Source organism: Salmo trutta, chromosome 18 (assembly GCF_901001165.1).
Source record: "Salmo trutta chromosome 18, fSalTru1.1, whole genome shotgun sequence".
Taxonomy (NCBI): Eukaryota; Metazoa; Chordata; class Actinopteri; order Salmoniformes; family Salmonidae; genus Salmo; species Salmo trutta.
In genome coordinates this window covers 12390304-12403560 of record NC_042974.1, presented here as the reverse complement: position 1 = coordinate 12403560, position 13257 = coordinate 12390304, and the positions used below count along the sequence as shown (strand labels likewise).

The window sequence follows — 13257 nt, the reverse complement described above, 5'->3', positions numbered from 1 at the left end:
ACACACACACACACACACAGGGCCTTTTTTGGGCCCCAAGTGAGATTTGGTTGGGGGGCCGCACACCTTGTGGGCAAAACATTTTAGTTGCCCCCCTGTTGATGGTGGAGAGAATTGTTTAAGTATATTTAAAAGTACATTTCTACCCATTTTGCCATGGGGTGGAAAGTATTTGAAGATTTAAAGCAAGTTTTCTGGAATTCTACACATTTTGCCATGGGGTGGAGAGAACATTTTGCAGTTTTATAACAAATTCCACACAATTCTACACAGTTTGTCATGAATTATGCCATGTTAATGATATCTGAGTGAGAGTGACTATAATTTTTTTTTTTTTTTAAATCAATGGAGGCCACCTGAAGGTCAGGGCCCCTGATCCCGGGCACGTGCCTTGCAAGTTTAGATACTAAACAAGTTTAGATACTAAATACTAAATTGTTAGCCGACATGCTAATTAAGTGACTGTCAGTGACTGACATAAGAGAAAAACTGCTGATGTACAACTACATTTAGAAAATATTACCTGTGTTGCAATTGTGTGTTCTACTATTGTTACTTAACAGTAAGACTACAGAGTTCCCTCACCAACACATGCACACACACAGCCATGGAGACACACGCAAACACGGTCTGAAGATATAACTTGATGGAAAAAAAAACTCTTTATTGCATAAAAAGACACTGCTGAAAGTTGTGTATTTAAAGGACTAAATAAACCCAAAAGATTATCACCAGAATATCGATTTGACCTTGTCATATTTCAGTTGAAATGGAATTGAGTCCATAGAAAGTCCCATTCAATGTCAACCACACATTTTGCAATTATGAAAAATGAAGGCACATCCGAGTATGACATGACACTACTAGTCTTCTGTAGCAGACTCATCACCTGATGCTGTTGAAAGATGCTACATTGTCTTGCAAACATTTATAAGTCAAATGCTGAATGAACTGTATATGTAAAAGTTTGTGGTTGGGTGCTTCATGTTGGCTACCATTATCAGCACATGGAATGGACATTCAATCTGCAGTGCCAAATATCAGCGTTGTAGCGCGGTTGAAATTTAAGTGATTTTTGATTGAGCCGACATATGATATGCTACTTTTTCCGTGAATGCAGTCTCCGCGAACACGGAAACATTGCTTTTAAAGTTCAATCACGCTATAACACTTCGGCACTACAGATTGAATCCAGCCCAAATGTGTATTTCTCCTTTATTTGTGTTTTAGTTTTCACAACAATCCAGCAATACCCATTGTCATACCCAATCAAGAACACTGTCCAGCAATACCCATTGTCATACCCAATCATAGCCAATCAAGAACATTGTCCTTGTTGGAGTAAGAAAACTTAAATGTAAAAAAAGGACAGCATAATACAATGACTAGAAACAGAATTCTTAAACTAATTGAATAAAAGCAAAATCAACATTTGCCTCTTTCCTTGCACCATACATTCATGTTTACATTTTCTCTACTGTACTTACAATTCAGTTTAGCCAGTAAATGACCTGAACCATTCAAATTTGGATTAAAGTGAATAGATTTTTGAAAATCTTAAAACATCCAACAATCCTGCAGTCAAATACATTAGCTTTGTGTGTGGGGCATACGCCCTCTAACTCAGCTGGTTAGAACACTTGACATTATCCATCAACTCTTGGATGGAGTCCTTACTGTTGATATTAAGTGCACTTCTGTGATTTTGCATTGAACTAATTTAAGGATAAGGTTATGGCGGTTTATGCAAATTTTATGTATAATCTGCAATATTGCATCTGAGTCATTTCAACTACTCTACACAAACATCAAATGTGGAAAAACATCAAAGGTGATAGAAAAAAGCCTCTGGAATAGCCATACCTGGCAACCTCCCTTGGTAACATGTGGACCACTCAAATCAATATAGGGATCAGTATAGGGTCGGAAATAGGGCACATCTATGGGATCCTTCCAACGGAGAGGGCATTCAGCGTTGTTAGAAATGACAAAAGTGACCTCCAATGATATGTCTAAGTGTCAGTGTCCTCTGTGGTGGCAGAGGTGCTTCTGTCCGCCTGGGGCTGCATCTTAATAGTCTAAAGTGGGCTTCCTTTCCTTCATCTGGCTGATTTGAAAGAACCTGAGCAGGTGAAAGTAAATTCCTGGTAGGTGACTACTATATTGCTTTCACTGTCCTGTGTTGTTTTCCTCAGTGCAGATGAAGGGAAGGAGATGAAGAGAAGAGGAAATGAGGAGAAGGGAAGGAGAAGATAAAGGGAAGGAAAGGAGATGAGGAGGGAAGGAGATGAGAAGGGAAGTCATTTCAGACTATTGAGATGTAGCCTGGGGGTGTCCGTGGTTCCTCTAAGCTAAGGTATAGATGTATTTGGTCTTGGCGAGGCCCGTGAGCTCGTCCTCGTAGCGAGGTAGGCAGCAGAAGAGGATCCCACAGCCGATGCAGAGGATGGTGGCCCCCCAGCCGAAGCCGTAGGCCCAGGTGTAGTTGTAGTGGCCCTCGAAGATCAGGTCATTGAACTTGACTGGGTAGATGATGAGGGCGATGAACTGAATGACCACTGTGGTGAGAAACAGGCAGAACAGAGATTTGTCAGTGCTGGATCATTCCAAACAGGGGAGGAGGCTGACTCTGTGGAACAGTGACACATAAGTGAGAGTCTACCAAAACTAGCGTGAGGGTGTGTGAACTTAAATCTCTAGGGCTTAGACATAACAACAAGTTAGAGCATGTGTCATTTAGATTAGAAGGTGGATAACTAGATTAGAAAGTGGATAATAAAGTGGATGTACTGTGAGGTAAAGTTGATATTTTACACATTCACTGTATGGATGGCGAATCACAAAGTGGGATCAAACAATGGATCACATAGTGATGATTACTACTGTTACTACTTTACATCCATACATACTGGTGATACCGGCAGAACTAGTACTAAATACTAATACTTATTTACTACACTCTAAACACTGGGAAAACATTCCCATGAGAAGATGGCAGCTTTATAGTCAGACACCTCTATGACTCAGCTATGTCTGACACAGTTTCAGGGTAATTCTGAGTGACTGTGTAGCCTCTCTTTTCCCCTAGGCATAGGCCGGGCTGGGCTGGGCTATCAGGTTTCACACTAGGGTGGCAGCTGCAGAAGGGGGGGGCATGGGCAGTTGCAAGGAGGGGGAGTGTTCCTATGATCTCACTATCAGTGCTGTGATTCAGCCAGATGCAGAACATTCTCTCAGCCCTTCCTTGAACCTCAGAGCAGAGTAGGGACACAAACAACTCCCACTCCCTCTCCTCGTTGGCAACGGTTCAAATAAGAAGACTAGCTTTAGGACTCGCCGACTCCACAGTAGCTATGGCTGCCATGCTACTTGAGCCCCCTCGGAACGTGGAGGAGCATAGGAAGCACTAAAGTATGAGAGTAATTGTAGTTTGCGTTTTGGAGCAATACATTTTGAGGCAGGCCAAATTAACAAAAAAGGAAATCCTGTTGTTAATATTTCACTATGTCTTCACTAACTAACTTCTCCTCCATTAGCTCAGACACTGGAAGTACAAAAACATAAGGGAGTGGTTTCCCTGACACAGATTACGCCTAATATTGGGCTAAAAAGCATTTTCAATGGAGATTGCTTTTTAGTCCAGGAGTAAAATTAATCCAGGAAACCGCCCCAAGAAGAACAGAAAGGTGTTGTGTTTCTTACCAGTGATGAAGAGCAGGGCCCCGATGACAGGCAGAAGGCTGATGTTGAGGGTGCAGCAGAGAGCGATACAGGAGATGATGAAGGCGATGATGAGGATGATGAGGCCGATGATCATAAGAGCTGCCACAGCCTGGGCCCAAGCTGAAAACACATCAACAAGCAATGTTTAGTACAGTGCCTTCAGAAAGTAGTCACACCCCTTGACTTTTTTCACATAGTTGTTTTACAGCATGAATTTAAAATGAATTTAAATTGAGATTTTGTGTCACTGGCCTACACACAATACCCCATTTTGTCAAAGTGGAATTCTGTTAAGACATTTTCACAAATTCATTACAAATGAAAGGTTTAAATGTCTTGAGTCAATAAGTATTCAACCCCTTTGTTATGGCAAGTCTAAATAAGTTCAGGAGTAAAAGTGTGCTTAACAAGTCACATAATAAGTTGAATGGCAATAATAGTGTTTTTGAATGACTACCTCATCTCTGTACACCACACATACAGATAATTGTAAGGTCCCTCAGTCGAGCAGTGAATTTCAAACACAGATTCAACCACAAAGAACAGGGAGATGGGTAAAAATGTAAAAAGCAGACATTGAATATCCCTTGGAGCATGGTGAAGTTATTACTTACACTTTGGATGGTGTATCAATACACCAAGTCACTACAAAGAACAAGGTGTCCTTCCTAACTCAGTTGCCGGAGAGGGAGGAAACCGCTCAGGGATTTTACCGTGAGGCCAATGGTGACTTTTAAACAATTACAGAGTTCAATCGTTGTGATAAGAGAAAACTGATGGATCAACAACATTGTTATTATTCCACAAACTAACCTAAATGACAAAGTGAAAACAAGGAAGCCTGTACAGAACACAAATATTCCAAAACATGCATCCTGTTTGCAATAAGGCACTACTGTAAACTGTAAAAAAAAAAAAAAAAGTGCCAAACAAATTAACTTTATGTCCTGAATACAAAGCGTTACGTTTTGGGGCAAATCCAACACATCACGGAGTACCACTTTATATTTTCAAGCATGGTGGTCGCTGCATCATGTTATGGGTATGCTTGTAATCTGCAAGGACCAGGGAGTGTTTTTACGGATAAAAAGAAATGGAATAGTGCTAAGCACAGGCAAAATCCTAGAGGAAAACCTGGTTTAGTCTGCCTTCCAACATACAGTCGTGGCCAAAAGTTTTGAAAATGACACAAATAATAATTTTCACAAAGTCTGCTGCCTCAGTTTGTATGATGGCAATTTGCATATACGCCAGAATGTTATGAAGAGTGATCAGATGAATTGCAATTAATTGCAAAGTCCCTCTTTGCCATGCAAATGAACTGAATCCCAAAAAACACTTCCACTGCATTTCAGCCCTGCCACAAAAGGACCAGCTGACATCATGTCAGTGATTCTCTCATTAACACAGGTGTGAGTGTTGACAAGGACAAGGCTGGAGATCACTCTGTCATGCTGATTGAGTTCAAATAACAGACTGGAAGCTTCAAAAGGAGGGTGGTGGTTGGAATCATTGTTCTTCCTCTTTCAACCATGGTTACCTGCAAGGAAACACATGCCGTCATCATTGCTTTGCACAAAAAGGGCTTCACAGGCAAGGATATTGCTGCCAGTAAGATTGCACCTAAATCAACCATTTATCGGATCATCAAGCAAGCGCCAGGACCGTCTCCTAAAGTTGATTCAGCTGCGGGATCGGGGCACCACCAGTACAGAGCTTGCTCAGGAATGGCAGCAGGCAGGTGTGAGTGCATCTGCACGCACAGTGAGGCAAAGAATTTTGGAGGATGGCCTGGTGTCAAGAAGGACAGCAAAGAAGCCACTTCTCTCCAGGAAAAACATCAGGGACAGACTGATATTCTGCAAAAGGTACAGGGATTGGACTGCTGAGGACTGGGGTGAAGTCATTTTCTCTGATGAATCCCCTTTCTGATTGTTTGGGGCATCCGGAAAAAAGCTTGTCCGGAGAAGACAAGGTGAGTACTACCATTAGTCCTGTGTCATGCCAACAGTAAAGCATCCTGAGACCATTCATGTGCTTCTCAGTCAAGGGAGTGGGCTCACTCACAATTTTGCCTAAGAACACAGCCATGAATAAAGAATGGTACCAACACATCCTCCGAGAGCAACTTCGCCCAACCATCCAGGAACAGTTTGGTGACGAACAATGCCTTTTCCAGCATGATGGAGCACCTTGCCATAAGGCAAAAGTGATAACTACGTGGCTCGGAGAACAAAACATTAATATTTTGGGTCCATGGCCAGGAAACTCCCCAGACCTTAATCCCATTGAGAACTTGTGGTCAATCCTCAAGAGGCGGGTGGACAAACATAAACCCACACATTCTGACAAACTCCAAGCATTGATTATGCAAGAATGGGCTGCAATCAGTCAGAAGTGGCCCAGAAGTTAAATTGACAGCATGCCAGGGAAGATAGCAGAGGTCTTGAAAAAGAAGAGTCAACACTGCAAATATTGACTCTTTGCATCAACTTCATGTAACTGTTAATAAAAGCGTTTGACACTTATGAAATGCTTGTAATTATACTTCAGTATTCCATAGTAACATCTGACAAAAATTTCTAAAGACACTGAGGCAGCAGACTTTGTGAAAATGAATAAGTGTCATTCTCAAAACTTTTGGCCACGACTGTACACTGTGTGTCAAATTCACCTTTCAGCAGGACAATAACCTAAAACACAAGGCCAAATATTCACTGGAGTTGCTTTCCAAGATGACATTGAATGTTCCTGAGTGGCCTAGATAGAGTTTTGACATGAAATCATCCTGAAGATACATGGCAAGACTTGAAAAATGTCTGTCTAGCAAAGATCAACAACCAACTTGACAGAACTTGAAGAATATTAAAAAGAATAATGTGCAATCCAGGTGTGTAAAGTTCTTTTTTTAAAAAAATTAAATTTTTTAAATGGTTTTATTTCACCATTATCTAACCAAGTAGGCCAGTTATGAACAAGTTCTCATTTACAACTGCGACCTGGCCAAGTTAAAGCAAAGCAGTGCGACAAAAACAACAGAGTTACACATGAAATAAACAAATGTACAGTCAATAACACAATAGAAAAATCCATGTGCAGTGTGTGCAAATGTAGTAAGATTAGGGAGGTAAGGCAATAAATAGGCAATAGTGGCAAAATAATTACAAGTTACTATTAACACTGGAGTGATAGACATGCAGATGATGATGTGCAAGTAGAGATACTGGGGTGCAAAAGAGCAAAAATAAATTATATGTGGATAAGGTAGTTGGGTGGGCTATTTACAGATGGGCTGTGTACAGGTACAGTGATCGGTAAGCTGCTCTGTCAGCTGATGCTTAAAGTTAGTGAGGGAGATATGAGTCTCCAGCTTCAGTGATTTTTGCAATTCGTTACAGTCATTGGCAGCAGAGAACTGGAAGGAAAGGCAGCCAAAAGAGGAATTGGCTTTGGGGGTGACCAGTGAAATATACCTGCTGGTGCGCATGCTACGGGTGGGTGTTGCTATGGTGATCAGTGAGCTGAGATAAGGCGGGGCTTTACCTAGCAATGACTTGTAGATGACCTGGAGCGAGTGGGTTTGGCAAAGAATAGGAAGCGAGGGCCAGCCAACGAGAGCGTACAGGTCGCAGTGGTGGGTAGTATATGGGGCTTTGGTGACAAAACAGATGGCACTGTGATAGACCGCATCCAATTTGCTGAGTAGAGTGTTGAAGGCTATTTTGTAAATGACATGGCCGAAGTCGAGGATCGGTAGGATAGTCAGTTTTACGAGGGTATGTTTGGCAGCATGAGTGAAAGAGGCTTTGTTGCGAAATAGGAAGCCGATTCTAGATTTAATTTTGGATTGAAGATGTTTAATATGAGTCTGGAAGGAGAGTTTACAGTCTAACCAGACACCTAGGATTTGTAGTTGTCCACATATTCTAAGTCAGAACCGTCCAGAGTAGGGATGCTAGTCGGGCGGGCGGGTGCGGGCAGCGAGCGGTTGAAAAGCATGCATTTGCATTCTTAGAGACTTACCCAGAAATCTGACACCAACAGGCGCTTGAACAGCATCTATCCCCAAGCAATAAGACTGATAAATAGCTAACAAAATAGCTGCACGGACCGAGTTTACCTTGTATGTTTATTGACCTTTTATTTCAGTATTTGCTCTCTATGCACAGACACTGTCACTCCAACACACACACACTCACTCCATCCATCACCTGATCACTCACACACATTTATAGTGACTCTACATACCCGCACGCCCACTCACATACAAACTGTGCTACTATTTATCTTATATTCTGTTGCCTAGTCACCTTACCCTTATACATATCACTCCAGTATCCCTGCACATGTAAATATGGTATTGGAACTAACTTGTTAAATATTTCCTGTTTATAGTATGCTATTCTTAGTGTATTTCATATTTTTTATTATTATTTCTCTTTTCTTTTTTTCATCTAGTAATACATTGTTATTGATTACTAATTACTGGTTGGGTTTTGAGTTTGTAAGAAATGCATTTCACTGTACTTATAACATTGAAACTTAACTTGAATAAATGTGATTCTAACATGTATTGACTCAGGGGTGTGAATATTTATGTAAATTAGATATGTATTTAACAAAAACAATTAAAAAAAATAAACATCCTACCACACCCAACAATAACAATTACAGGGCCAGGAGGTCACCAAAAAACAAGAACTGATTTAAAGAAAAGTTGTAATTATGCATCCACTACGTTTAAAACACATTGTCCATGGAATTCTGCAATAAGAAATTCTCACAAATGAAAGATTTGTCCCCCAATCAGATTAGGTTGTGAATGAGAGACTGATAGCTATTTAGGGGTCTGGTTTGATCTCCTTCTCTTGAATGTTAAAGAAACCAGCAATGTGCTTGCACAATGTTGCAGGAAGTACCCTCGCTTGCAGTAGTTTCAAGTTCCAAGTTTTATTAGAGTCGTATGTACATGAAACACATGGTTACTGGCAGGTTCATGCTGGACAAAGCAACAATAACAAATAAGAAAATATAAGAACATGAACAAAAAGCAAATGTCAGTAGAATAGAATAAACTATTTAGCATAAGTATAATAGAGGAAGGCCCAATTTATAGTCTAATATTTACACCTGTATTAGGTAAGGAAGGTAGTACATTGTCATGCCGCAACACAAAGCAATGCGGAGCAAACCTTTGTTCTACACTATCACAACGGCATCGTATTTCAACACACATTACTGGTGGTAGGTTATTAACTGACATCTGTTGCACACAAATGCAGAGCTCACACCTTAAATTATTCACTCTCTGTCTACCATCAGGATTAAATGGCAGGCAGCCTACGCCTGAGCTTCAGGCACTGCAGTCATGCCTTCACTTGCCTCTAACAGACAACGGGATCCTCGTCTAACAAGTTTAACTTTGTGTGTACTAAACCATACAGTAGAGTATCACTTAAACATTAAACAGATGTACAGAGAGGTGGCGTTAGAAAAGATAATGTCCCTTGTGTTCAGAAAATGTAGATATTCTCACACTCAAAATGATGTGCTTCTCTGGATCTCAAGTCCATGGTCGAGAACAGTTTTAGTGTATTAGTAACCGACTGTTAGTTGTTTGACTGTTGCAAAGGATCTCTTTAAAATGCTAGTGAAGGATCTCTTTAAAATGCTAGTGAAGGATCTCTTTAAAATGCTAGTGTGAGTACTTTAATCTAATTCAAACAGTGTGATGTGGACAGCTCACAGGGCCGAAGATAGCTCACAAATACGCCTGAGTCTAAATACTCTCCAGAAGGGGAATATCTGTCTTGTGTCTTTCCTAATCAAGTTCAAAATAAACAACCAATGGCAAACCAATGTTGTTAATTTGAAAAAGTATGGGTCTGAACTTAAATCGATTGAATCAGTTGAGTCGTCGTCTACAGCGATTAATTACTGATTCTATCATTGATTTTGGCACTGTTTTGGTCAGGTACACGTTTGAGTATTGTTGATTTCATTCATGCACTGTGCATTTTAAATGAGCAAGTTCATTATGTGACTCCAAGCTAAGAGGTATGCTTGCAGTTTTAGGTAGGCTCTATCACATTGATTTGGCAAAAAAAACTTTACATAGCCTAATAATCACACAAAAACGCTCAACCCCATTAAGCAATTCCTATTATTGAGTGATTAATAAATTAGTCTGACAATATTAAAACAATGTTGATACAAGAGTAATTACTGTGTTATTACACAATATACAGAGAAAATGTAAAATGTTCACACGGGTTTGATTGTGAAAAACAAATCCCATAACATCATCCATGCAACATGACACCACTAATTGCAGAGAATCCATCCATGCCATCTTCCCACCCAGGAAGGGACAGGAAGTGGCCCTTGGAATGGACAACATCCGGCTGAGGTTGATTAATCACAACAAAGTTGTGTTCCATAATAAATTTGATTTGATTTGATTCCAGTGGTAATACGTCAATACTAGTTCATCTTGATGGCACCAGTCAGATAGCGACATTACAGCCAACTGCACTCACCCAAACATTGTTAACCTTGGACCAGCAGCACTGACTCCACATACACCGCATAATAAAACAGAATATATCATTCTCCTTGATTTGTATTATCTGACTAGTTATAAACTAACCAATTCCACCTGCCTGCTTTGTTCACTACTGGGCTATGCAATCCCACAGTTTAGGGTAAATGAATTGTTGCATTTGTGTAAGTAACCCACTGACTGAGCAAGGACACTGGGGTAAGTAACCCACTGACTGAGCAAGGACACTGGGGTAAGTAACCCACTGACTGAGCAAGGACACTGGGGTAAGTAACCCACTGACTGAGCAAGGACACTGGGGTAAGTAACCCACTGACTGAGCAAGGACACTGGGGTAAGTAACCCACTGACTGAGCAAGGACACTGGGGTAAGTAACCCACTGACTGAGCAAGGACACTGGGGTAAGTAACCCACTGACTGAGCAAGGACACTGGGGTAAGTAACCCACTGACTGAGCAAGGACACTGGGGTAAGTAACCCACTGACTGAGCAAGGACACTGGGGTAAGTAACCCACTGACTGAGCAAGGACACTGGGGTAAGTAACCCACTGACTGAGCAAGGACACTGGGGTAAGTAACCCACTGACTGAGCAAGGACACTGGGGTAAGTAACCCACTGACTGAGCAAGGACACTGGGGTAAGTAACCCACTGACTGAGCAAGGACACTGGGGTAAGTAACCCACTGACTGAGCAAGGACACTGGGGTAAGTAACCCACTGACTGAGCAAGGACACTGGGGTAAGTAACCCACTGACTGAGCAAGGACACTGGGATAAGTAACCCACTGACTGAGCAAGGACACTGGGATAAGTAACCCACTGACTGAGCAAGGACACTGGGATAAGTAACCCACTGACTGAGCAAGGACACTGGGATAAGTGTAACTGTCTTTTCCTCTCCTTATAACATCAACAATGTTGTTTACTGAGAGCAACACAGCTGTCCTAACTGACTGACTGACTGCAGCAGTACATCCTGAGTTCTGAGTAATAGCATATGTTCCGAATGTACCAGACATGGATATTTTTCACCAGCGTCCTGTGAAGACAGAGGTATTTTCTCAATCTTTTCTCGCCACAGATTGTCAGGCAGCGGTTTGTAGCAGGACCTCTCCAGCTTGGTAGGGGCACTCATCACACGTCTAAAAATAGCCCTGAGAACATGACTGAGAAAGCAACTTGATATGAATCCATCCTGCCTGTTAATACCAATATTCAAAGGCAATTCTCTATTATATTTTGTTCTATTATATACTATTGTTAGGAATTGGAACATTGGTTGCATGTTAAAAAGTTGACGCAGCCTCTGACGTTTGATTTCTATTCTTACAATATATCTAAAGCAGCCAACATTTTAATTTAGTATGAGAAAGGATCTGAGTGGATATGTACTTGATCAGAAATGTTTTCTGATTACCATGAGTTGAGATGTTATAGTAGCTGTAAAATGTGCAGGAAAACACCAACAAACAGGGGGTAAAGACAATGGGAAACAGGGAAAATAAAGTGTTGATCGAAGTTTACTATGACTGGCTGCCACTTTGCCATTGAAAAACTCCCAGGAGAGCATTCCTTTGCTTGTTGAGGGCTGACTTAAGTAAAAGGAATTGTGGACCGAAGTAAAGAAATAGGTTGTTCATGAAGTAGGCCCATGCACTTGCCCAACAAACAATATACAACTAATGAAATGTCTCTGCAGAATACCTTTTGTACTGTGTAGGCTGAATATTAGTTATTATGATCTTGATCAGGGGGTGGGTATAATTTGTGGAACGTTCCAACAGGAATCTGTTCCAAAAACTTCAGAAATAACAAGGTTGCCAACAAACGCATACAACGTTGTAGGGAGTGGGTTATTTAATTACGTTTTTCGGCAGCTAGTTGAACTGATCATGCTACTTTGTATGCGTTGTTTGTTGGCAAACCTTGTACTTTGGAACAGATTCCTGTTGGAACGTTCCACAAATAGCAGTCTCCAAATCAAATTCTGAATAAATACACTATAGTACAGTAGGCTATATTGCCAAATAATTAATATATAGTGTCATTTTCCTTGTCACTATGATTAGGGCTGTTATGTGAATCTTTATAGATTTTCTTTCAATATGATACTTACAGAATTCCATGAGAGATTTGCATTCCCAGATGTCATTCCGACCTCGGCATTGACTCCACATACTTGCGTAGTGGGACATTGCGTCCTTGTCCTCAACCCATCCCGAAGTAGCAGCAATTGCAATAATGTCAAATATAATCGCAAAAAGCAAAAGAAGTGGTACGATCCACCTGCATCTTGGATACGCAAGTCCACAGCGAAACATGTTCGACAAAGAAAGACCAGACAGTGCGGATAGAAGCGGTCAGGCGTCCAAATACCGTTATGGGTTTGTAGGCGACACCTTTTTTACTGATCAAATCCGAAAGCCCCACCCTAGTTTGAAACGTAATCCGCGCACAGTAGCCTAAACCTGTTTAAATGACTTGGAAAGGCCTGCAGGCTCATTCTCGTCAGGCTTGGCGGATGGGCGAGTCAACCCAACCAGCATCTCAAGCCCAACCCATTGTCAGTGGCCGCAATCCAAACACTTAAAAGACACACCCTATCCCCTCAGCCCTTAAGTGGACACTTCTGATGACGTGTCATTACGTCTGACGAGTATACACTGTTTTTAATTAATTCTTTGTATTTTATTTACAATTATCATCAGATAAAAGGAATAGTCACATGCAAACAAGCATACATAAACTATTTACATTGCCAGGAATCCTAAAGAAACAAATCATAATCATTAATAATACAAGTTTTAATTGCCTTTTGTTTTTCATTTTTGTTAAAGTAGTGCCATATTGTTTAAATTCATTTATAAAAGGGAAAAAAATAGGTTTTGAATTAGACCATTTGCATTTCTCAATTTGAACTTTACCTAATATTACTAGCAGTTGAATTAAATATACTACATATGTCATTG

The 13257-nt window shown here is 40.8% G+C and overlaps 1 protein-coding gene across 1 annotated transcript; it reads right to left on the bottom strand.

Annotated features, from left to right (window-relative positions):
* Positions 1-643: 643 nt before the first annotated feature.
* Positions 644-12755, bottom strand: LOC115152840 (p53 apoptosis effector related to PMP-22). Its single transcript, XM_029697707.1, has 3 exons — positions 12405-12755; positions 3703-3843; positions 644-2558 (listed from the first exon to the last, which is right to left on the bottom strand). Exons 1-3 carry the CDS (start codon positions 12607-12609, stop codon positions 2347-2349), a joined length of 558 nt encoding a protein of 185 aa, XP_029553567.1. The 5' UTR covers positions 12610-12755; the 3' UTR covers positions 644-2346.
* Between the last annotated feature and the right edge of the window lie 502 nt (positions 12756-13257).